General features: G+C 43.0%; 1 protein-coding gene across 5 annotated transcripts in view; it reads left to right on the forward strand.

Annotated features, from left to right (window-relative positions):
* Positions 1-26,103, forward strand: part of RNF157 (ring finger protein 157) — a 107,401-nt gene that overhangs the window by 59,264 nt on the left and 22,034 nt on the right. For all 5 annotated transcript variants that reach the window (XM_089535399.1, XM_089535423.1, XM_089535415.1 and 2 more), the window contains exons 4-15: positions 4,766-4,912; positions 7,314-7,431; positions 8,437-8,503; positions 8,793-8,836; positions 10,454-10,501; positions 16,958-17,029; positions 17,877-18,036; positions 18,717-18,829; positions 21,671-21,909; positions 22,646-22,754; positions 23,850-23,961; positions 25,384-25,586. In XM_089535399.1, coding sequence (XP_089391525.1) covers positions 4,766-4,912; positions 7,314-7,431; positions 8,437-8,503; positions 8,793-8,836; positions 10,454-10,501; positions 16,958-17,029; positions 17,877-18,036; positions 18,717-18,829; positions 21,671-21,909; positions 22,646-22,754; positions 23,850-23,961; positions 25,384-25,586 — 1,432 coding nt within the window. The remainder of the gene's footprint in view (positions 1-4,765; positions 4,913-7,313; positions 7,432-8,436; positions 8,504-8,792; positions 8,837-10,453; positions 10,502-16,957; positions 17,030-17,876; positions 18,037-18,716; positions 18,830-21,670; positions 21,910-22,645; positions 22,755-23,849; positions 23,962-25,383; positions 25,587-26,103) is intronic.

Raw genomic sequence — 26,103 nt, forward strand, 5'->3', positions numbered from 1 at the left:
ACATGCAAGACTGTTTGAAGGCAGGAAGCTGGAATCAGAGTGATCTCTTCTCATACTCCCAGACTTTCCTCTTGCTAACATGAAAATGCCACAGGAACTTATACCAGTGGTTGCTGTTAGTTAATTAATTAATTTATATTCTGCCTTTTCCCTAGCCCTGGAGTTCAAATGAACAAAGTTAAAAGACATACAGATAAAAGTCCACCTAATTATAACATACAAAAGTTAAAATATAATTAAACACAATTTGAAAGCATACCATCCATAAAACAGCAACAAAAAATACAGGTAAAACAATATGTTATTAAAAACTCTTTTCCCATGAGCAGTTATTTCAAAAGGACCATTTCAACAAAATAGTCTCTGCATGCCTCCAGAAGGACACTATGGATGATGTTCTCTCCCAAATGTACCTTCTGGACTCAGCTCAGCCTCTTACTCAATAGTACAGCAACGAGTATCAACTTTGTAATGTACTGCTTATATGCAAATCTGCTTCAACACACATGATGCGACAGGGCATGTACACATGAATATCCAATTATTTGGAGGAGAAGGGGGTTTGTATCGTCCCAGCTTCTCTTGTTCTGCATAGAATGTGGTAGGAATATGACTTGCATCACATCCCTTTCAATGGAGTCTGAGTTTTATTTATTTATTTTTTATTTATTTTTTATTTAGGTATTTATATCCCACCCTTCAGCCCTAATGGCTCTCAGGGCGGCTTACAATTATTTTTAATCAGACAGTTCCCTGCCCTCAGGCTTACAATCTAAAAGACACGAAACAAAAGGAGAAGGGAATGGTGGAGTTTAACAGTGATGTGCCAAGTGGGTGGCCTGTATGACATGGTCTTTGTGGATACAATTGCATTCCTTTCATGTACCTTTTTTTCCCCTCAAGTTAAAAAGTGTCCTTGCAATGCAATTCATTTAAAGTGCCATTGTGAGAACATGCTCTCATTCCTTTGGGGTCTTTTTGTTCCTGCAAAGGCAACAAGCCTGTGGTTTCCTCCAGAGAGTCCAGACAATAGGCAAAGGAAGCAAAGCATGCAAGAGAGGTCATAGTTCACATTTTCTCTTTTCATTCTGAACAGTTTAGCACTTTATCATTTTTCATTAAAATGTCAGGTTGGTAATCTGGCTGCTGTCATTTTCTTGTACAATCCTGGAACAATTCTATTATGCTAATTATATTGCTTCTCAGTTTATATCCCTTTCATTTCATCCACCTAATGCACAGTTGGAATAATCACAGTTGGAATAATCCTGTGTAATTTTCACTTTTGAATGTGGACATGCTAGCCAAGGCTTGACATTAGTCTAGCATTTGTATACTTTTACAGATTTTTTAAAGTTGTTTTGTAAAAGTTTTTATTACTAGGTATGTCACACCCACAGTTCCCTATTCCATTTCCACCCTTGCTGAAGGGTGGTTCAAATCTGCTCTGAGGGGAATCACTTCACAATGTACTTCCCTGCTCTTTATTCTTCATATATAGGAAGAGCCATCATTGTAGGAGAACATACAGCTTAGCCTAAAGGAAGGGGAAAGAGAAAAACACAAACTATTTCCAAAATCATAGGTAGTTGTTGGTGATCACCAGCACAATATCTTGAGTCGCCACTGCACATGCTCTGTGTGACATTTGTGTGATCATCGGGGGGGAAAACATGGGCACTTAGGACTTTAGCACACTACCTCTATCTTGCTACAATGCCATTATTTAAAACAACAACAAAAACACAAGGTTTAGAGCTATTATTATCACACCTCTCTTCAATTGATGGGGGCTGTCAATAGTCTCATGTGTTCTCTTGTATATTCCCCCTCAACTCCCATCTTCCTGCCCTATGCCCTACCCAGCATGCCTTTCATATATATAAAAATTGTAGTGCAATTCCAGAGTTATGGCAATGTGATTTAGTTAAAAAAAGAAGAAAAAGGGGGAAAGGACGAGAATGACACCACATGACTGCTCAATATCAGAATTGCTGCAGACTGTCACTTATCACATCTGTGGAGTAATGGGGTGGCAGAGTGATTGACTGCTTATTGATGGGTTTACATGTCAATTAAAACAAGCTTTAGGTGCTAACAATGTTGTCAGATGCATTGTCAGATAATAACAATACTTCAGAGTCACAGCAGCAATGGGTCAGGGGTGATGTTTTCTGACAGGTACTGCCAAAGGTGCTATTCTCTTGCTACAATTGCAGTTTAAAACCCGCATGTGGTGAAGTCCTTAGAGAAAGTCTTGCAGTTACCATATCCTTGTTGAATAAACCTCTGGATTAGGAATCAAATAGCACTAGTATCAACATTAAATTAAGAAATGAAGGAGTACAATGGTCCCTCCACACTTGCTGGGGTTAGGGGTGAAGGATCCCTCTGAATGCAGAAAAATCACAAATAAAAGAAAACTATTATTTTGACCTAAGAGAACACCCCTCTAGGAAACTTCAGGTCTTCCAGTGCAACCCTATGGTCAACATCTGCTAGAAGTTGATCATAGAACCATGCTGGAGGACCTACAAATGCCTAGAGAACTGGTTTTTTCTAGAAGCTTCTCCATCACAATTCCATGGTCAAATCCGCCAAAGTCAAAGCCACTAATGTGGAGAGCCAACTGTATTAGGAAATGAGGGAGTACATCAAGAACTATTTTACTCAAAGTAAGTCAGACTTCTGAGTCAATGTGATAAGAATTCTCCTGTTTTTATTGGCTCTCAGATAGGACGAGAAAATCAATTAACAGGGATGCTTTCAGATAGATGGCTCCTAGCACTCCCAGTCAAAACTGTTTCTGTAGCATTTCAGTCTTTCACTTAAAGGAGCAAGTTCGCTGAGAAACCACCAGTGATCACTGATTGTGGTTTGGCAGGACACATGGAGAGAGAATTCTGCCTATAGCAGGGGTAGGCAACCTTTTTGACCCGGGGGCCGGGTTGCTGTCCCTCAGACAAGTGGGAGGCCGAAGCCAATAAATAAATAAATACATAAATAAATAAATAATTTAAAAATTAAATAAATAAATAAACCGGGGCAAATGTAGGACAAAATTTTCAAATGGAGGACACTTTTTTATAAAAAATGGAGGACACGCAAAAACTTGCTGATTTTTTAACAAATGTTAATATAAATGCATGTTTCTGAGGCTTCTATAGACAATTGCCCCCCTTGCCCCCCCTTGCTCCCCCTTCCGCCCTTTGCTCCCCTTGCCCCCGCTTGCTCCCCCTTGCCCCCGCTTACCCCCCTTGCCTGCCTCTTGCCCCCCAAAGACCCCGCGCCCTCGCCATGGGCCTCTCACGTGAGCGGCCAAAGGCCCCACGCCCTTGCCATGGGCCTCTCACGCGAGGGCACGGGGCCAAAGTCTGCTCGCGCGAGAGGCCCTGCTGCCGATTGCCCCGTGCCGGCGTCAATCAGCAGCAGGACCAGGCTGGGGCCGGTCCCACAGCCTCTCCGGGCCGCATCCAGCCCGCGGGCCGGGGGTTGCCAACCCCTGGCCTATAGGAAAGAAGGTTGGATGATGCTGTACTGGTTTTTTCTACACTCATGGTGGTGAACCTATGGCATGCATGCCCTCTGTGGCACACATTCTGAGGGCATGCAGAGAGACGGGAGAGCGAAGGAACTTCCCTCCCTCACCCTCCTGGGCCTTCAGCTGTCTCCAGGGAAGTCCAGCCTCCAGAAGGTAGAAGTCCTGTCCCTGAAAGTCCCTCCTCCCAGCACCAGATAATATCTGGTGCAGGAACGCTTTTGAGTTTGGTCCCTCAGTTTCTAAAAGATTCACCATCACTGTTCTACTCCATGACTGAGAATCTAGCAGGAAGTGTGTGTGTATAAGATGCCTGATGGTTAACAGGAATTTATCTAATCAAATACAGGAATATAATAACAGATTCATAGAAGATTTGAGTTGGAAGGGAACACAGGGGCCATGCAAGACTCTGCCATGCAAGATTACACATCTTAAACTCTCGTCAAAGATGTCCATCCAACCTCCATTTAAAGATCTCAGAGAGAGAGAGAGAGAGAGAGAGAGAGTTTCTTCCACACTCTGAGGAAATCTATTCCATTGTCTAATAGGTCTTTCAGTAAAAAAGTTCTTCGAAATGTTTGGGTGGAATCTCTTTTATTGTAAAGATGAAATCAAGCAGTATTGATCACTGTGGATCAGATTAGTGTTTGCTAGAAACTATGTGATAGCAGACAGCCTCCCTCCACCTTTATTTTTATATTTGGAAGTATGATTATTTTTAAGAAAAGAAATTCTAAAGGGACAAAGTGTCCTTGCAGTATAATGGCAATTAAAATGTACCTGCTCCTCCACTGATCAGATTATTTTATTCTTCTCATGTCATCTGCTCCTTCTTAGTCTAGTTCAGCATTCCCGGAACATCATCAAAGGGAGTGAGTGAGATTAGAAATAAAAAGTGGAACATATGCCCAAACCATTCAGAGGGTGCATTAATAGCTCAAATCTGTCTAATCTTTTAAAATAGCTTGGGACTATTTGTCCCTATGGCCTTGTGGAGATAGTACTACACTGTTACTAGAATTTTCTGGTAATTGAGATGATTATGAATCCAGTGTCATTTCCTGTCTACAGCAGTTATTTGTCCCTAATGGAAGAAACCATCTGGTATATATATTTTAGCAGAAGAGACAGATACCAGATCAATACTTGGGCAGCTTAGTCCTTTTCATCTGTTGAAAATACTAGAACTGGATTGATTTTTACTGTTGTGTCTTGATTTAATAGATGCACAGAGGAAGTGAAGACTCCAGGTGAAGAAGTCAGCAAAGCTAAAGTCCATTACAATGTGGAGTTTACTTTTGACACAGACGCACGGGTGGCTATAACAATTTATTATCAAGCTACTGAAGAATTCCAAAATGGAGTAGTGAGGTAAATAACAGGAGAGCTGGGGCATGGGCACCATATGTATCCCATGTAATGATTTAATGCGGCTGTCGTCCAAACACACTCAACACTGCCACTGTCCTATACATATATATCCAGAGTAGAAAATGAGTCATGCCTTCTTGGTTTCACATCCATGTGCTTATTGTAATATGTGAACCTGTTTGTATACATGCACATATGCAGTCTTATCAGGGGCTCTTTCACATAACAGTATTACAGTGTTATGATTCCACTTTAACTGCTGTGGTTTCATATTTTGGAATCCTAGGATTTATAGTCTGCACTTGAGCTCTCTGGCTAACAATTCTAAATACCTCTCCCGAAATTGCAAATCCCAGGATTCTTTAGGGAGTTAAACTGGAATCATAGTACTGTAATTCTATAGTATGACAGGGTTCAGGGTTTCTGAGGTGTGTGTCCATGTGGGTGGCAAGCCCACACTCATACCATGTTTTGATTGCTGATATTTTGCTGAACATGTAAACACTGGGAACGACACAGTACTGAGGGTGGAGGTGCCAAGCACTTTCCTATTCCCACCATCCTTGCACTGGAAGTCTGCGTGGAGGGGATTGTTTGTGCACCTTTAAAGAAAATGAAATCCCTTTCCCTTCTAGCTCTTAATGCATGGGTGGGCAACATTCGTAGACCACACTTGACCTCTCTTGTTTGTGAGCATCTGCCTGGACTGAATTTTGGGTTAAAACAGGAGAGATCATCTCTGTTTAGCATTCTAAGGAGAAAAGTATATCTAGCCCAACTGTAACTGTCAGTAGAGGGGCAATAACCTTGCCTTAGGGAAGCAACAGTATAAAAGTCCCCTTAACTTTTCCCAGTGTAATACATACTACAGGGTATATTACCTTACAGAGTGGTTAGCCTTACAGATGTAGTTGGGTTGTAACTCCCATCGACCTTTGACTAACCAGTGGTGAAGAATGATGGGAAATGAAATCCGTGAAGGCTAAAGGTGTTTCTATTTTATTTCAGTTTATTTTCAAATATATAGGCAGGGCATATGTGGAGGCAAACAGTCAACCCCTCTTAATAAAAGCGGATCAATATCAGATCCCTGTAGAGCAATGATCCTCTGCCTTTCATTCTCTAGGGGTTTTGGACTTCAGCTCCCAGAATCCTTGGTGACTGGTCATACCATCTGGGAGCCTTATCATATGAGAAAAGAAAGCCAGAACAGATTGGGAGAGTAGTGGCTTTCTCCGTGCTTCTCTGCATGCTGTTGAAGCACTTCCTCTTTCTTCCCAAGAGTGCGGTCATAAAAGTGTGGCTTTTGTTATGCTGAAAAACGTCATTTGGCAAAAAGCACACTTTTATGACCATCTTTCTCAGGAAAGAGAACAGAAGTTCTGTAGCAGCATACAGAGAGGCAAGGAGAAAGCTGCTACTCTCCTAATCCACCTCACCTTTCTTTTCTCATGCGCTAAGGCTCTGGGACTTCTAGGAACTGTGTGTGCATAGAGAAGAAATCAGCCAGACAAAGGTTGAGAGTCCATCAGACACAGAAAGATAATTTCAAGGTGGTTTGAGCACTGACGTAGAAAGTATATATATTTTTGCTACGGCAGTACATCTGATGTTACATGTTTTTAAATTTTGCTATATTTTGGTGCTGGCCATGTGCCGTAATAATAAATTCATTCATTTGAGCACTGGACTATGACTCTGGAGACTAGGGTTCGAATCCTCACTCGGCCATGGAAACCATTGTGTGACCTTGGGCAGATTATACTCTCTCAGCCTGAGAAGAATGCAAAGGCAAACTTCATCTGAAAAAAATCTTGCCGAGAAACCCTGTGATAGGTCCACCTTAAAGTCACAAGTCAGAAACAACTCAAGGCCACACAACGAGGAGTAGCAATTTGGACTATTGAGTCTCAGGCTCATTTCAGCCTCTGGCAAAGCAGAATTCATTCCTGAATATCTTTTGACAAGTTGCACAGAATTTGTTGTAGTATGGCTTTTGACCTGTGACAGAAGAGTGCCATCAGGCTGCAGATGAGTGCTTCCCAATACATTTTGTGGAGTAGAGGCTTTTAAAAAAACGTATCTTAAGAATTTCTACCACATGTTTCTAAGGCTTATAATAGTTAAATTATTATAATGGTTATGATAATTAAATGAACATCAACAGCATCACCTTAAAATAACAATATCAGTAAAATTTAGTAGAAGTAGACAGAGCTGATTTTAAAAAACAACATATAAAAACATGACCTGTCCTTCAGGGAGAAAGCCTTCCAGAACACAGAAGTCTTCATTATCCAGTGGAAGTTGGGGGAGGGGGGGTGTCTCTGAGTTTTGTAGGTGAAACACATGTGTTGTGGCTGTTTACCCCGTGTCCTCCTCCTCCTCCTCTCTCTGTTAGTTACATCCCCAAAGACAACAGTTTACAATCTGAGACTGTCCACTACAAGAGAGGAGTGTGCCAGCAGTTCTGCCTCCCTTCCCATACTGTTGACCCCTCAGAATGGACAGAAGAAGAGGTAAGGCTTAAGCAGGTTGGGAAATGAGGCAGTGGTCATCTCAGCAAGCAAGCAGACACACAGGAGCTCCTTAATAGGCCATCAAACTATTAACGCTTAGGTGCTAGAGTAGCTGGGAAGTCCTGCACAGAAGTGCAATTTTTCTTCCAAGCAGAATGCATCATAGTAATGAAGGAAATGACACACATTCACCTATTCAATTGTGATTTCTGTTGTAGCACCTCATAACTTTAGGTGTTCTGCAAAAGAAAGGATTGAGGAAGTGGTCACGTTTAATCTAGTTTTGAAAGTGCTTGTGAAACATGCTCCAGAGCACCTGGGCCAGGCGAGATAGGGATAAAAGGGGAGGGAGGAAGTTTTGTTTCTTCAAAGTGTGTTGGAGAAGATGGAGCACTGACAGAAGGATGATTCTTAAGCCACGCATCCCATTTTTAAAACGTGTGTGTACTGGATTTCTCTCCCATCTTTGCAACTTTTGCACAAGTGAATTAATGTAGGAGAGACTCCAAGAGTGTATTTAATGTTTATTCTCTACCTGTTCAGATGATTGGAAGAAACTGTTACCAATCATTTATTTGTAAGGTTTATCTCCTGTTTTGTGAGCTCAAGATAGTGTACTGGGCTCCCTCCTGCCCCAGTTTTATCCCCCTAATATGCTTATGGAATTGATCAGAGAGGGACTGGCCAAAGACACTGAAGTGAATTTCCTGGAGTAACAGGAACCTGAACCATCCCACATTCCTGTTCAGTGCTGTAATTCCTGTACCCCATTGGCTCTTCATAAATCATTTGTTCTAAAGCTTGACATTGCAACACGTGTTTTCCCCATACAGTTTAAAAGCCAAATTCAGTGCTGAACTGTGCAGTTTCAAAATAGCAAGCTCTATGTCCTGATGTTTTCAGATATGGTTGCTTGGCACATGTGAATCATAGTAATATTTCCAACTATTTAACCATTTTTCACCTTAATAATTGCCTCATTTTTTTCCTTCTTGTTTTTTATAGTTGAGCTTTGACCTGGACCGTGAAGTCTATCCCATGGTGGTTCTCGCAGTGGTAGATGAGGGAGATGGTAAGGGATGGTTTATCTTGATTTAGTATGGGTGCCCAAATAGTTTTTCTTGGAAACTGTCATGGTACTTTTGCAACATGGCTTTTGATAAGATAACCACATTCCAAGTATTCATTTGATGTCCTATTGATAACTTTAACAAACAAGTACACTGAAAGCTAACTGCTTTTTGCACATTTAATTAGCCTGACTTTAATCTTTGTCAACTCTAAAAACTACCCTATTGAGGAATCAAGAAAATAAGAAAATTCTTGCCCACACTCATCCTTGTTTGCTTCCTGTCTTGCAGAACATATGGGCCACTGCCATGTACTCCTGGCAACATTTGAGAAGGTGAGTGTTGTCTTCCTGCTGATCTGTTGTCCAAACTAGTTTTTGTGCCCAGCATACATGAGTCACACCTACTGAATGTGCACAAAGAATTCAGTCCAAGAGTATGGTAACATCACTGGGAAGGCTGTTGAGCTACTTGGGGAGTTGACAGGTAAGACTACTCAGAGGAAATTTCCAAGGGTCAACAGGGTAGCAGTAAATTAAGAAGCACTGATATTCATCTTGACAGTCCTCATAGCAACACCCTTAAGAAGAATCCTAATACACACACAGCTGTGTTAATCCATATTGACAAAATAAGCTGAGTTGTTCTCAGTTTTGTAAATCTAATTTTTCTTGGTTGTCTGGCCACAAGAAGGCAATCCCGAAATATTTTGTGTTAAGTCAGGAATACATCGTAATTTGGTATTCTGGGAAAATCTGCCCCACCGCAGTTTAGAAGAATTACATACACTAAGCTGAAAGGGAACAGAGAAACCTGAGATGGGTGGCAGGATGTCATCATCCTTACCAGTAAAGAAGTCCTGGTATTTCAACTCTGGCAGCTCTGTCTCTGCCTCATTAATTGTGAGTATGACCGAGGATGCTCCATGTAAGTAAGGGCCTTTGCTTTAGAAACTGGTGGTCATGTCAATAGATCCATAGATTAGTCCAGATTAGATTATTCCAGGAACACAAAGTGTATTTAGAGAGGTCCACAAAATTTCATCTCAACCTCTTTAGTGGAAGGACAGAAGGAATGGATCACCTTCACTGTCCAGTAGAGCATCAGCAAAGTTAGAGGTAGTCCTTGTAGGTAGCCTGTACTGGCCAACTGAAGATTTTGTTGGCCCTACAAGATGTCAGAGAGGTGTTATTGTGTAGTGTCTTTTGTGGGGTGTGTTTGTATATGTGTGTTGTGTGCTTGCATGCACATGCCTTCAAGTCACCTGTTGACTTATGCTGACTCCATGAATTTCATAGAGTTTTCTTAAGCAAGGAACATCAGAGATGATTTTACCAGTTTCTTCCTCTAAAATATAGCCTAAAATACCTGACGTTCATCCTGGTCTGCCACCCAAGTAACCAAAGCTGACCCTGCTTAGCTTCCAAGATCAGATTAGGATTCAGTGCATTTAGGGTTTTTGGGCCATTGTGGTACCTAATCAAAAAGCATGCTGTTAAGAGTCCAGGTGGAAACAACTCCTCCCAGCTCATGACAATCCCAAATGCCTTCATTACCTTAATTAGCCTGCATGTATCCCCCAGGCAGCTGTTCACAGTTGAGTGAAGGTAAAAATATTTACAAAACCACATGGTGAAATAAATTAAACAAATTGGAGGATGCTTTGAACTTGTGAATAAAATTATCTTTGATGAGAGCTGGGGCAGTGAAGAGTGATGCTGGAGGTATAAAAATGATGGAGTTAAAGAGAATTGATTCTTAGATTTCTGAAGTGCTGAGCACAATCTGAATAGAATATGTTTCTTTTTTATTCTGTTATGCGGCATACATGTCTTTCTAAACAGATGCTGTTCAGTGAATGAATTCTGCTTCAGCACCAGTGTATTCTGTAAAGCCTCTTGACAGAGAATGATGCCAAAGTTTCTATCTCATCATTTGTGTCTTTCTCTCAGCATGCGGATGGCAGCTTTTGTGTGAAGCCCCTCAAACAGAAGCAAGTTGTGAGTGTGTGGTTTAAGAAAATTTTCATGTATATTGCTAACATGCCCTTTTTAGCTGCTTCTTGTTTCCATTTGTCCCCCATCCTACCCCACCCCACCCCACCCCACCCCACCCTATTCACTGCTTCCACTTTGGAGAAAATGGTAAAGTAAGGGTTGTTAAGAGTGCAACTGGGGGCACGTTACACTGTCCAGAATATGCTGAGCTGCCACCAGTGTATTCTGGGCCTGAAACTGGCCTGAATTCCCCACATTACCTATATGCTCCGGAGCAACACCAGGTGGCTATCTACATGTCCTCCCACTGTGCCACCCATCTCCACTGCCACTGGTGCAAGTCCCTCAATGACATGGCTGGGTGCCTCGTTGTGACTTCAGAAGAAAAATTCACCTGGTGGTAGCAACACCAGGTGACACAGTGGGATGCTGTGTAAACTTGCTCCATATTTTCTGGGAAGCTCCAGAACAAAAAGTAGGTTTTTAAAAAGCATATTAAGGGAGGGATGGCCTAGATTTGCTACGGGCCTGCTCTTCCCGCATGTAGACAGTCCACAGTCAAATCAGGCCTTTGATTCTGCCCCATTTGGACAGGATAATGTGAGGGCAGGGGGAAATGCCTGCAAATGGCCCATGTAGACATGCCCTGGGAGCATACAAACCTCTTACTACAATAGATCCACTAGTCTGTTTCTGGGCACAATTCTTAAGTGCTAGTTATCACCTATAAAGCCCTTCATGGCTTAGGTCTAGGCTATCTGGCAGACCCTTTCTCCCCATATGAGCCTACCTGGGTGGGCCCTGAGAGGCTCTTTCAGTCCCACCCCTTTCACAGGCATGACTGCTAAGGATGGGAAAGAAGGCCTTCTTGATGGTTGCTCTCAAACTCCCTTCCTGGACCTTTCTCCTTGCTGTCCTTCCACCAGTAGGCAAATACTCTTTCATTCTGACTGGCTTTTCAGCAATGAAGGTCTTCAAAGAAAGGACTTTTAAGAAGATGCTGTACTCTTAATTTTACAGTTTTAAAACTTTTTAGAATGTTATTTTTTTTAAAAAAATGACATTCTAAAAAGTTTTAAAACTAAAATTAAGAGTACAGCATCTTCTTAAAAGTCCTTTCTTTGAAGAAAGACTAAAAACAATTCTAAAAGACAGAATCCATATAGATCAAAATGGCTTTTTGCCAGGTAGACAAATAAGGGATAATCAAAGAATGGTCATAGATGTTTTGGAATACTACAACAACCATAAGGAAAAGAAAGTGGTTCTAATATTCATTGACACGGAAAAAGCGTATGATAATGTGAGATGGGATTTTATGTATGAACTTTTGAAAGTAACAGAAGTAGGAGAAAATCTGGTGGAATTGATAATGCAATTGTATAAAGAGCAAAAGGCGTGTGTAGTGGTAAATGGAGAAAAATCTAAAAAAATTGACATACAAAAGGGGACAAGGCAAGGATGTCCACTGTCCCCTTTATTATTTATTCTGATAATGGAAGTTCTGTTACAAAATATAAGACAAAATGAAAAAATACAAGGTGTGAAAATAAAAGATCAGATGTATAAAGTAAAAGCATATGCAGACAATGTGGTGGTCTTCATAGAAGACCCACTATGTGGCGTTAAGGAATTAAAAAACGTACTACAGGAATTCGGGGAAGTAGCCTGACTTAAGATTAACGTAGAGAAAACAGCAATGATTGTTAAAAACATGACAAAAAAAGAAGAGAGTGAACTGGAAGAAATATCAGGATTTAAGACACAGAATAAAGTAAACTATTTGGGAATCTGGATAACAAAGAGAATCAGAGATGTGTTTGATAATAATTATAAGAAAAAATGGAAGGAAATAAAAACAGATCTGGGTAGATGGACTAGATTATGATTATCACTGTTTGGGAGAATGGTTGTTATAAAAATGAATGTGCTCCCGAAATTTTTGTTTATGTTTCAAAGTGTTCCTATTATTAGTAATGACAAATGTTTTAATGAATGGAGAAAAGAGTTGGCCAAATTCATCTGGGCCAGCAGAAAGGCGAGGATAAAATGGAAGAGTATGATTGATGATAGAAGTAGAGGCAGCTTGGGTGTACCTGATCTGGAAAAATATTACTATGCATGTGAGATGCTAGAGGACTGGATCTGTTTGGAAAATGAAAGTGTATTAAATCTAGAAGGTCATAGTATTAAGTTTGGCTGGCATACATACCTAATATATAAGAAATGAAAGGTGGACAAGGAATTTAAGAATCATGTGGTAAGAAAAGGGCTGTTGAAAATCTGGGAATATGTTAAGAAATTTTTTTATGGCAAGATACCATTGTGGACTTCACCAGAAGAAGCCCATTTTGGCAGATTTAAAAGAACAAAATAACAATGGTTAACATATGAGCAAATTGTGGAAGAAGGTGATAAAGCAACTTTAAAACTAAAATCTAGAGAGAGGTTAGAGAAGGAAAAGATAAAAATAGAATGGTTTCCATATAAACAATTGGAAGAAAGATTAAAAATGGATTTGTTGCAGGAGGGAATAGAAAAAACTAAAAACGAAATGGATAAAATAATTTTGGAAAAGAGGGAAAAAAAAAGAAAATCTCAAAATACTATGGGGAATTACTAAAACGGGACCTAGAACAAGAATGTATAGAAGAAAATATGATAAAATGGAGCCAAATCATCCAACATAATATAAATCTAGAAGATTGGGAAAGGTCGTGGAAGAAAACCAATAAGTTTACTTTGGCACAAAACTTAAAAGAGAACTATTATAAAATATTTTATATGTGGCATAAAAATGTAAATAAGTTATGTTGGAAGTGTAAAAAAACAGAAGGATCCTACTACCACATGTGGTGGACCTGCAAGAAAGCAAAGCAATTTTGGAAAAAGATACATGTGACAATTATAGAGATGCTAGGAAAATCCTACCAAATAAATCCAGAACTATACTTGTTAAATATCACAAACAGACTAGGAACAGATTTGGAGAAGAAATATTCAACATTAATATTGTATATGATTACAACAGCCAGAATACTGTATGCACAAAAGTGGAAATCAACCCAAATTCCTACAATAGAGGAGTGGTTTGATAAATTGGTAGATATGAGACATGGATAAGCTGTCGAGAAAGTTAAAAAGAAGGAAAGAGGACAATTAAGATGGAGAAGATGGATGGACGTTAGTAACGGACTATTGGAAAAAGATCATAGAAAACCAAAATGAGGAAGCTAATTAATGACATATTAAGATAGAAGAAAAGACAAGAAGAGAATATATATAAATAGACATATAAAAAGGGAGAGAAGTATAGGTTGGAAAAGAAAAAGAAGAATATGATATAGAGGTGGAAATGGAAATTGTAAAAGAAATATATGTATAAGAAGGATGGGGGAGGGGGGTCTGTGGTTTGTAAGTGTATGTATTTAAATATGTATGTATATGCATGCATGTTTTACAATAATAATAATAATAAAAAAAGAATGTCATTTTAAATTGGCCATTTTAAATTGTTTTTAGTGTCATCAATAGTTTACACTTTTTTATACAGCATGCAAATAGTTTACACCAGGGGTAGGCAACCTTTTGGAGCCGGGGGCCGGGTTGGTGTCCCTCAGACAAGTCGGGGGGCCGAAGCCGGGGGGGGTGGAGCTTCCACCCTCTGGGGCGGGGCTGCATGCTGGGGGCGGAGCTTCCACCCACCAGGGCGGAGCCACCCTCTGGGGCGGAGCCACCCTCCAGGGCGGAGCCTCCACCGAAGCCCTGCAAGTAGGAGGAGGCATGTGCCCGCCCTCTCCTCCTCGGTCCCTTTCTGGACAAACACCCCCAACCTGCATTCCAAAACACACACAACAGCACAGTTGTGCATTTCACATGGCTTTACTTAACATGGCCTCTTGCATATTTCAGAGGCTTATTCCATAACCAAACCCCTTGGGTTTAACACTTAGCATGGTTTAACATGGCTATGCATATTGAACATGTCAAGGTGGTTTCACCGTTCTTGGACCAAGTGTACTTCTCAGAAATGTGTACTTGGTCAAGGGACTTTGGTTTTTCTTCACTGCGCATGGGTTTGTAAAAATCACAGCAATTTACATTGGCCTTGCCTCAAAGGCTTTCTGATATCAATATCACCATTAAAGAACCAAAAACACACAGAAAAGGCACTTTGGAAAGTCACACTCTCTTGGCTTCAGAAACAGTGCATTCATGCCTCTCAAGCTGACTCATATCATTGTCATTGTCATCATCATCATCATCATCATCATCACCACACTATCATTGTCAAAGCAAGGGAGACTTGTTAGCATTAAAAGCACACAAAACACACTTTGCAAGGTCACACTCTCTCAGCTTCTGAAACAGTAGTTGCATGCTTCTCAAGCTGACTCATCACCATCACCACCACACTATCATTGTCAAAGCAAGGGAGACTTGTTAGCATTAAAAGCACACAAAACACACTTTGCAAGGTCACACTCTCTCAGCTTCTGAAACAGTAGTTGCATGCTTCTCAAGCTGACTCATCACCATCACCACCACACTATCATTGTCAAAGCAAGGGAGACTTGTTAGCATTAAAAGCACACAAAACACACTTTGCAAGGTCACACTCTCTCAGCTTCTGAAACAGTAGTTGCATGCTTCTCAAGCTGACTCATCACCATCACCACCACACTATCATTGTCAAAGCAAGGGAGACTTGTTAGCAATTAAAAAGAATGCAAAATAAAACAAAAAAACCCATGTGGCCTCTGGCCACTCACCACCTTCTCCTCTTCCTCCTCCTGCTCTTCCTCTCTCCTCTTCCTCCTCCTGCTCTTCCTCTCTCCTCTTCCTCCTCCTGCTGCCCCCATCTCCTCTTCCTCTCTCTTCTTCCTCCTCCTGCTCTTCCTCTCTCCTCTTCCTCCTCCTGCTCTTCCTCTCTCCTCTTCCTCCTCCTGCTCTTCCTCTCTCCTCTTCCTCCTCCTGCTCTTCCTCTCTCCTCTTCCTCCTCCTGCTGCCCCCATCTCCTCTTCCTCTCTCTTCTTCCTCCTCCTGCTCTTCCTCTCTCCTCTTCCTCCTCCTGCTCTTCCTCTCTCCTCTTCCTCCTCCTGCTGCCCCATCAACTCTTCCTCTCTCCTCTTCCTCCTCCTGCTCTTCCTCTCTCCTCTTCCTCCTCCTGCTGCCCCCATCTCCTCTTCCTCTCTCTTCTTCCTCCTCCTGCTCTTCCTCTCTCTTCTTCCTCCTCCTGCTCTTCCTCTCTCTTCTTCCTCCTCCTGCTCTTCCTCAATCCTCTTCCTCCTCCTGCTGCCCCCATCTCCTCTTCCTCTCTCTTCTTCCTCCTCCTGCTCTTCCTCTCTCCTCTTCCTCCTCCTGCTCTTCCTCTCTCCTCTTCCTCCTCCTGCTCTTCCTCTCTCTTCTTCCTCCTCCTGCTGCCCCCATCTCCTCTTCCTCCTGCTGCTGCCTCCTCCTGCTCTTCCTCCCTCCTCTTCCTCCTCCTCTTCTTTCTTCTCCTCCCCCTCCTCCATGCGCCGCGCGGCCTGGGGCCAGGACGGAGGAGACAGAGGAGGAGGTGGGCAGCGCGGGGCTGCATGAAGCCCCGCGGGGAGGCGGGGAGGGCCGCGCGGAGCCGCGCAGAGCCGCGCAGGGAGGCGGGGATGGCCCCACGGAGCCCCGCGGGGAGGGCCGCGCAGGGCCCTGCGGAGCCGCGCAGAGCCCCGCGGGGAGGCGGGGATGGCCCCACGGAGCCCCGCGGGGAGGCAGGGAGGGCCCCGCGGGGCCCCGCGGAGCCCCGCTGGGAGGCGGGGAGGGCCGCGCAGGGCCCCGCAGAGCCGCGCAGAGCCCCGCGGGGAGGCGGGGATGGCCCCACGGAGCCCCGCGGGGAGGCAGGGAGGGCCCCACGGAGCCCCGCGGGGAGGCGGGGAGGGCCGCGCAGGGCCCCACAGAGCCGCGCAGAGCCCCGCGGGGAGGTAGGGGAGGGTGGCGCCGGTCTTCATCCTTTGCCTCCTCCACCCCAGACCGCGCGGCCCTCCTCTTCCTCCTCCGCCGCCATTTTGTTTATCAAAATGGCGGCGAAGTCTCGCGCGACCTTTCCCGTCCTGGGAAAGGTCGCACGAGACTTCGGCCGCCATTTTGAAAAATAAAATGGCGCCCGGAGCGGCGCCGAAACGGCGGCAATCGGCGGCAGGACTGCGCGGGGGCCGGCAGAAAGGCCTCCGCGGGCCGGATCCGGCCCGCGGGCCGTAGGTTGCCGACCCCTGGTTTACACAGTGTGGGATGGTGTACCTGTGTCTTTTTTTTTTTTTGATGAACTGAAGGAGACTGTTACCCTTTGAATGTGGAATGACAAGATAGAAAGAGGGAAGGAAGCTTTTCCCCAGGTAGACTGTCGGTAGTTGTTCCTGGAGGCATTTTCAGTTCTTACTTTCTCCTATGAATTTTGTGATGCTATCTTTTTTCCTCCCCTCCTAGGTGGATGGAGTGAGTTACCTGCTCCAGGAGATCTATGGTATAGAAAACAAATATAACACACAGGATTCCAAGGTAAGAATGTGGAGATGAAGATGCAAGGCATTTAAATGTTGCATACAAATGTGACCACCTGGATTTGATTTTGTAATGTAAATATGTGAAGTAGAAATGCTGAAATATGTATATAGAATGGATGTGTGTGTGTGTGTTTGTGCATTTGCACATGTGTGTATGCACGAACACTTTTGTATGTTGCACTATAAGATATCAATAAGCGTACACACACAGTCATCTCTCTATTTCTATGTATGTGAAAACATGTATGAGCCATTGACAACTTCTGGGGGCTAAGCTCCAACTCTCTGTCTCCCAAAATATCCCCAAAGTTTTCCACCCCAAAGTTTTTCACCCCAAAATGGTTAATAGCACCCTCTGAGGTTTCCAAAATGTGTGATTAGCTATTTTGTCACACTCTTGTGCTACCCTTACCTGATTTAGTTCTATATAAGCTTTTTTTCAAAACTGGAATTGATTGTGCAGCACAGCTCAGGTCTAAAATAGGCATCCACCCCTAAAAATGGGATGAAATGGCTCACTGTTCATTCCAGAGGTTTTGAGAGGGCATACCTAAACAGTTGAAAAAAAATTGAAAGGGTAGGGTGATTGTGAGAACACTTGGAGAACCACATAGATAGCCTTGAGGAGCTGTGTCATTTTATACTTGCCAAAAATGAATAATGACAGGAAAAAAATTCATATCAAGTTGGTTACTGCTTAGATTTTATTATTTTTCCTCTTTGAGTGTTATATAAACCTGTCCTAAACAGTTATCTCACTCATTCACGCTCAGTATGGATGTCCCTTCCCACTCAGCCATGATCCCAAAAAAGGCTGCTTTCTGCTTTCCTCTCCTGATCAGGTGGCAGAGGATGAGGTGAGTGACAACAGTGCAGAGTGTGTGGTCTGCCTCTCGGATGTACGGGATACCTTGATCTTACCTTGCCGCCATCTTTGCCTCTGCAATACTTGTGCTGATACTCTGCGTTACCAAGCCAACAACTGCCCCATCTGCAGACTGCGTAAGTTCCCCTGCACACTCCTACATCTAGATGTGGGGTTAAAGTAAGTAGCCTTCACCCTGAGGAGGGCAAATAACTGATCCTTCTTAATCTTTTCATGTAGGGAAATGAACTTTACACATGCAGGTCGAGTATCCCTTATATGGAAATCCAAAATACTAAAAAATCCAACATTGTCTGCATGAGTTGCTGAGATATTGACACCTTTGCTTTCTGATGGTTTAATATACGCAGTCTTTGTTTCATGCACAAAATTATTTGAAATAGTGTGTATAAAATTATTTTCAGGCTATGTATAGACAGTGTATACAAAACATAAATGAATTTCTTGTTTAGACTTGGATCCTTGGAACAAATGTTCCAGAATCTAAGACACTTCTGTTTCCTAGCATGTTGAAAGGGAGACTCATCCTGTATTCTGTGCTCAAAGGTGAAAGAGCTGCACTTGGTCGGTTGGTTGGAGCATTGAGAACTCTTGCCAGTCCTTACAGAATATTTCTTCTTTGTGTGTGTTAGCTTTTGATGACTGTGGTCATAGCCACCTATAGCACAACATGTTTGTCAGAAGATACCTTTGAGAATAACCTCTGTCCTCTTTAGTATTTGTGACTGTGGGTTTTTTGAAAGCTGCTCATTTTCTTTCCCCTCCTGCTTCTCCCACACCCATTCCCCCCCTGCAGCATTCCGGGCCTTGCTTCAGATCAGAGCCATGAGGAAAAAGCTTGGACCCCTTTCGCCAACCAGCTTCAACCCCATCATCGCCTCCCAAACATCAGACTCAGAGGAGCACTCGGTTAGTATTTGACACACCTACAGACACACACATTTTCCCTTACACACACACACACACACACACACATCACCATCATCTTTGTTGAACTGGTTTTCTGTAATAAATAATAATAATAAAAAATTTATTTGTATACCGCCCTTCCTGTGATCAGGGCGGTGCACAGCAATTCAAAACAATACAATACATCAACACAGCAAATCAAAATAACAACAGTACAAATACAATAAAACTGTTAAAACCAATATTAAAACCCTGTCAACCAGCCATCACTGCTGTCAGAGGGGGAAGACTAGCTGGAGCTTGTGTCGAGGAATGCTAGTCGGAACAGGAAGGTTTTTAATTCCTTCCTGAACTGTGCCAGGGAGGTGGCCGAGCGGAGCTCTATGGGCAGTGTATTCCAGAGGGTCGGGGCGAAGATAGAATATGACCTCCTTGCTGTGGAGGCTAATCTAGCCCCCGGGACCCTCAGTAGTTGCTGCCCAGATGTTCTGAGGGTGCGGGGCGGAATATATGGGGAGAGGCGGTCCTCAAGGTATCCTGGGCCCAAGCCATGTAGGGCTTTATAGGTTATAACCAACACCTTGTATTGCGCCTGGAAGCGAATAGGCAGCCAATGCAGATCTTTGAGTACAGGTGTAATATGACTGGCCCTGGAGGTACCAGTGACCAGTCTGGCTGCCATATTCTGTACCATCTGTAGCTTCCGGGTATGGTACAAGGGTTGCCCCATGTAGAGCGCATTACAGAAATCCAATCGAGAGGTTACCAGAGCATGTACTACTGTTTCAAGGTCCCCCTGGGCCAGGTATGGACACAGCTGGCGAATAAGCCGAAGCTGATAACAGGCGTTCTTGACCGTCGTATTCTGTGTTGCAGACTGCACTGTTGTAGAAACATTGAGCACAGGGAGACACTTGCTTTTAACTACCAGGCTTCAAAAGCTTTCCTCTTGTACAGTGGCATGGAGGCTGTTATGGGTCAGTTGTGCAAACTGAAGAATGTGGGGTGAAGTGTTACTGACTGTTGTTGGTCAATCAAATCACAGTCAGGAAGTCGAGGTTTTGTAAAAACATACTGACAAATTTTTAAGACAGGTCAAAGGCAATTCACATTTTATGTACCAAAGAGGCTTACTATATTGGCAAAATGTGAATGAAGGACTGTGTTGTTTGTAAATATGAGTTGGGCAACTGCCCATGTTCCTCAGTGTATATCCACAGTGTTCTTATGAATGTATTCACTGGAAAGGAAAGAGGACTTATTTACAAATTGTTAATTTGACAGCTCCCTGCTCTCAGGCTTACAGTCTAAATAAGACATGACACACAAGGAAAAGGGGATGTCAATGAGAGAGGGGACTAAGTCTAGAAGATGTTGGCTGCTTTTCTCTCCTTCAGCGGCCATGGCAGTGGCAATTGGGATGGAGACCTTTGAGGGTCTACATCAGGAATGGGGACTCTGTAGGCCTTCAGTGTTGGACTGCATCTTTCCTCACTCTTACCTATACTGGCTAAGGCTGTTGTTGCTTGTGCTCTACAGAAATCTAGTCAGTCTCATCAGCACCTTTCTAGTGTATCCTGAGAATTTAGTCTAGATCTTGTATCAATCCAGTGTAGAACAGGGCTTTCCTAGGTATCTTGGGTTCACTTCTCACAAAGAACCGAGGACATTGTTTGGACAATATTGTATCAGCCTGCAGAAAGAATATAGCATTATTGTGTTTCTAAATGTACAGACTGATTTTTAAACAGTTCTGAGTTTAGAAAAGTAGATATCAGGGAGAAAAATTCAAGCTTTCTGTCCTCAGATGTGATAATTTTGTGTGTGCATAGATATAATCTGCTCCCCCCCCCACATACACACATATGTGGAAATAATAATATATGCAAATCCCATACATATACAGACTGAGAAGATACAACCTGAACAAATATTCTGCTTCATCTGCAACATGAATGAACTCATTGGTCATATTTATCACAGCAGCGTGCACTTTAACCTCATGATGGTGGAGGTTTGTCTGCATTATTGCAGGTTGTGTCTTTCAGCAAGGAAGAATGGTCAAGACTGGCTGGGATATCTGAGATAGGTCTGCCTCACATCATGCAAGAGGAGGACCTCTTGGAAGAGTTCTGGGCCACTGAGAGAGCTCAAATCCTGTGTGATCACCTAAATTCCTGGAAATGTCATAGTGGCGGATCAGGAATCATCACAAGTTGGGGAATTTTACCATTGCCTGCCTGAACACACTGCTAGGCCTGGGGCAGGAAGGCTAAGAACCAGCTGCACTCACAGCAGAAACACACACAACAGCATTTTGTGTGTCATTTGTGGGCTGTGTGTTCACCCAATACCCCAAATTAGACACTTTTGGCATCCCATTGAATGCTCATATAGGACAAAATTTCTAGAGTATGGACACCTGGCAATGCTAGTCTGAGATTATTTCCACCAACTTCCATTCCCACCAGCCCAGTTTCTCTGTTTCTCTCTGTGTTTGTAGGGCTGTGCTTTCGTACCTTGCGTGGCTCTGGCACTCAGTGATGTTTGTGTGCTGTTTTGCAATAATTCATCTTCAGTTTCTTTTTGTGCTCTATAAAACAAACCCAGCCAATCTAGTCTAAAGTAAAATGTACAAAGTAAGCCATTTTATGTGAAACGAGCGGTTTTTTGACTATATAAGGTTCTCAGTGATATCAGTTTCTCTCCTTTGTGTACAAGTCAGGTTACTTTGGAAGGTGGCTGGGGCATTTTGTTTTTTGTCCTGATCTCCTCTTTTTAAAAACTATCCCTGATGCTATGTGAAGTGTCTTTCTCATACCAATCTCTTGTTCCTCTTAGTCTTCAGAGAACATCCCTCCTGGCTATGAGGTGGTCTCCCTCCTGGAAGCCCTTAATGGGCCTCTTGCTCCATCTCCAGCAGCCCTTCCACTCCATGTGCCTGGAGACAGCCATGTGTCGGGCATCCTGCCTTCCTACGGGAGTGATGGCCATTTGCCTCCTGTACGGACTCTGTCTCCCCTTGAACGTTTGTCGGATTGTGGCAGCCAAGGACTTAAGCTGAAGAAGAGCTTATCTAAGTAAGTGGCCTGAGGGATCCTCCTCCTTGCACTGCACTGGCTATCCTGCAAAGTCGGGTGGCTGGTATCTTTGTGTTCTGTCCTTCTTGTAACTGTCTTTTTGATATATCTAGCTCAGGAGTGGGAAATTACCAAGAGTTGGGGTGTGACCATATTGACACCCACCACACTCACTAAGGGACTGCATCCCCTCTCTTGCTAGTCTACAAACTGCATAGTGTCCACTCCTAATCTGGCTAGTTGGAAATGGATACTTAGTTTATCTTTCATGGCTTGTAAGATCTTAGGGAGTTGGGGATGTTTAGCGTGGAGAAGAGACAGTTAAGAGGTGACATGATAGCCCTGTTTAAGTATTTGAAGGGGTGTCATATTGAGGATGGAGCAAGCTTGTTTTCTGATGCTCCAGAGAACAGGACCTGGAACAATGGATGCAAGCTACAGAGAAAAGGATTCCACCTAAACATTAGGAAGAACTTCCTGACAGTAAGAGCTGTTTGATAGTGGAACACACTCCCTTGGAGTGTAGTGGAGTCTCCTTTGGAGGTTTTTAAGCACAGGCTGGATGGCCATCTGTTTGGTATGCTTTGATTGTGAGTTCCTGCATGGCGGGGGGGGGTGATAGACTGGATGGTCCTTGTGGTCGCTTCCAACTCTATGATTCTATATAGCCTTTTAATCCTCCTCTTTCCTTTGTGCTAAAATGAGGTCACCATCAGGATGTTTTGTCTTTCTCCAGGTCCATATCCCAGAATTCCTCGGTGCTACATGAAGAAGAAGATGAGAAGACCTGCAGTGAATCTGAGATCAGAATTTCTAGGAGGAAGTCTCCTCATCCTCAGGAAGAGGTGATTGTTTGAAATGTCTCAGGTCCTCTGTTTAAACACATAGTAGGAGGGATTAATTCTCCATCTTTCAGAGTTCCTAGGATTTGAACCATGGCAGGTAGAGATGCTGGCAAACATATCTCAAGTCACACTTGGGAAAGAGCTTCAGGGCCTTGTGAATGTGTGTATGAATGTATGAATAAATGAGTTATATTTTGCCTTTTTCTCAAAGCAACTAAGGAACTAAGAAGAGAAATGATCTTTACATACCTTGGAATTCTTCCCAGGTTCAGATGAAAATCCAGAGACCTAGGCTAGGCTGCATCCACTCTGCAGAAATAATCCAGTTTAACAGCACTATAACTGCCATGGCTCAATTCTATGAGAGTTGTAGTTTCATGCGACATCTAGCCTTCTATGTGAGAGAGCTCTGGTACTACAACAAACTACAGTCCCCAGAATTCCATAACAGTGAGCCATGGCATTTAAAGTGAGGCCAGACTGGATTATTTTTGCAGTATGGATGCTGCCTAAGACAAATGGGTGGTTTCTCTGCTTACCAAAGGCTTTGCTGACCCAGGTGAGGATGAGCAAAACCTTTGGTCCTAAATAGATGGTCCAGAACTCCATCAGGCTGTGTTGAGGGCATGGTGTTTAGATGCCATATGTCCCAAACACAGCCTGTAGCTGCCCCGATGCCACTCTAAATGAAAAGGAGCGGAAAAAACTTCTCCTTTTCAGTTTGAAACAGCGGCAGTGGGCCAGATTGGGGCTGTACATTTGTGGTTGCCACAATCTGCCTTTTTTGGCCCCTAGTCAACTGAGAATCTTGGAGGCTTAGGCAGCTGACAGCACTTTTGCTGCCAAAATCCCACAGGCCTCTTCACATTGGTTGTGCCCAGTGTTATAGAACTATGCATTGGATAGGACCAATTTTAAAAGGCCTTGGATTGCCTTTGATAAATGATCCACGTTATTTTTCTTTTCTTTTCTTTTTGTCCCCTAGAATATCTCAGCTATTCCTGTCTTTACTTGAGAGAAGCTTGGGAGAGCTCACCTACCTTTAATGATAATAGTGACTTCCTTGGAAATAACAACTTTTCCCATGTTCTGCAGGAATGTGGTGTGACACCAGAGAGTGAAAACCTCACCTTATCTTCTTCAGGAGCAATAGACCAGTCTTCATGTACAGGGACACCTCTGTCCTCTACTATCTCTTCCCCAGAAGGTACAACAGGAAAGATTATTTACCTTGATTCTTGGGGCACATCACTATAACACTCATAGCCAAACATATTTAAGGTTTACCTCAATCCTATACTCCTGTACTTTATCATATTTCTGAACTCCTTGATGGAGAAGGGTCATATAGGCTGAATATACAGAGTGAGATGCCCCACTCCTTCAACCTCTCCTCATGTATTTTGTTCTCCATACTTCTTATCCTCTTTGAACTTGCTCCAACTTGTCTATATCCTTGTTAAAATGAGGTGGCCAGAACTGAATGCAGTACTCCAGATGAGGTCAGACTAATGCAGAATATAGTGGGGCTATTTTTTCCCTTGACTTGGAAACTATGCTACTATTAATACAGGCTAAAATAGCATTCACCTTTTTTGCTGCAGCATCACACTGCTGGCTCATGTTCAACTTGTGATTAACAATAATCCCAAGGTCTTTTTTTGCAGGTAGTACTGGTGAGCCATACATTCCCCATCCTATACCTGTGCATTTAGTTTTTGTGGCCTAACTGTAGAATTTTGCATTTGTCACTATTGAATTTCATTTTATTGATTTTTGACTAATTTTCTAGTTTATCTAGGTCCTTGTTAACTATCTAGGTCCTTGTTAATTGTACCTATCTTCCAATGTGTTATGTTAGCCCACCCCTCTGAGTTTTGTGTCATCTGAAATTCTGATGAGGATTTCCTCCATCCTGCCATTTAAGTCATTGATTAAACTGTTGAAGAGCAATGGCCCTATGATAGAACTCTGAAGCATTCCACTTAAAACAGTTTGAAGGACAGTCATTGATGACAACTCCTTGGGCTCCATTCTACAACCAATTATGGATCCATCTGACAGTGTTCCCATCTATTCCACATTTAATCAGTTTGCTAATCAAATTTAGACTGTGCAGGTGGGACAGATGCATGTCCAGTGTGTAGCTTGGTTCCAAAAATGGTTTTGCAGATGTGCTGCCTTGGTTTCCTGTTTTTCTAGAAATTAGCTGACAGTGAGCCATGCTGTTGCTGAAGGTTGGGAAGCAGTACAAACAGAAACAGGTTTATCCGTAGTTCCCCCCACACCCCTTTGAAGGCACTCTTCACAAACTGCCCCAAGACAAGTTACTAGGAACTGGGTGTGATATTAAAGCAACAAGAAGTGGGGGCATGGGGAAATCAAGCAGCAAAAAAACAACAACAAAAAAAAAAACAAAAAACAATCGAAGCACAACAGAGTGAGGAATTTACTTGCTCAAAACCAAAGGCTTGGTTTGGATCTGAGAAGCTCTTAAAAGTTTGTCCTACCATCCCAGCTACATGAAGCCAAAGAAAAACACAACTAGCAACAACCAACCCAGAGTGTCTCTTGTTGATGTCCTGCCTCCCTGACCGTGTCTTGCCTCCACCTTCCCCTCTTTTCTTAGATCCTGCTAGCAGCAGTCTGGCGCAGTCAGTCATGTCCATGGCCTCCTCCCAAAGCCAGCACTCTGAGATCAGCACTGAAACCATGTCTTCCATGTCAGGCTCCTATGTAGCTCCCGGAACCGAAGAGGAGGAGGAAGAAGAGGAGGAAGGAGACATAGTCCCATCCCCTGCTGCTGCCAGTGGGGTACCTTCAGAAGGAGATGTAAGTATGGTAAACCAATAAGATAGTCAAGGTACATGTGGCAGAAATTGTGGGATTTGAGGACTGGAGGGTAAGAATTCACATCTTCAGTGAAAACCATGATTGTCCACAGGTAAGGTTGATAACCTGGGCCATCAGACTTCATATGGTCCTTGATGTATCCCTACCCATCATTGACTTTCAAAATATAAATGAAACTATGTTGGTGTCTGTTGGCTGGAACCCAATAGTTTTGTGACATAGCCAAAATCCAAGATGTCAAAAACTGGGACTGTAGCAACAAGGATATTGGATGTAGCCAAGCATGCATTGCTTTCCATTAACAAAACTTGAGCCAGTGTTGCCCAGGCAAACTTGCCATCTATGTCTTGTTGATTGCTCCTTGAGAGGAGATGTAAAAAGCAAGTGAGATAAGCAGAACTTCTGGGTATGTATTGTGTTGGTGTTAATATCTCTGATGTGGAGTGCAATATCACTTTAACCCATCTCTACAGGAAATTCATCAGTAAGTCTCAGC

The sequence above is a fragment of the Sceloporus occidentalis genome, unplaced genomic scaffold (genome assembly GCF_023333645.1).
Source record: "Sceloporus occidentalis isolate IW3139 unplaced genomic scaffold, rSceOcc1.0.p SCAF_1, whole genome shotgun sequence".
In the NCBI taxonomy this organism is placed as follows: Eukaryota; Metazoa; Chordata; class Lepidosauria; order Squamata; family Phrynosomatidae; genus Sceloporus; species Sceloporus occidentalis.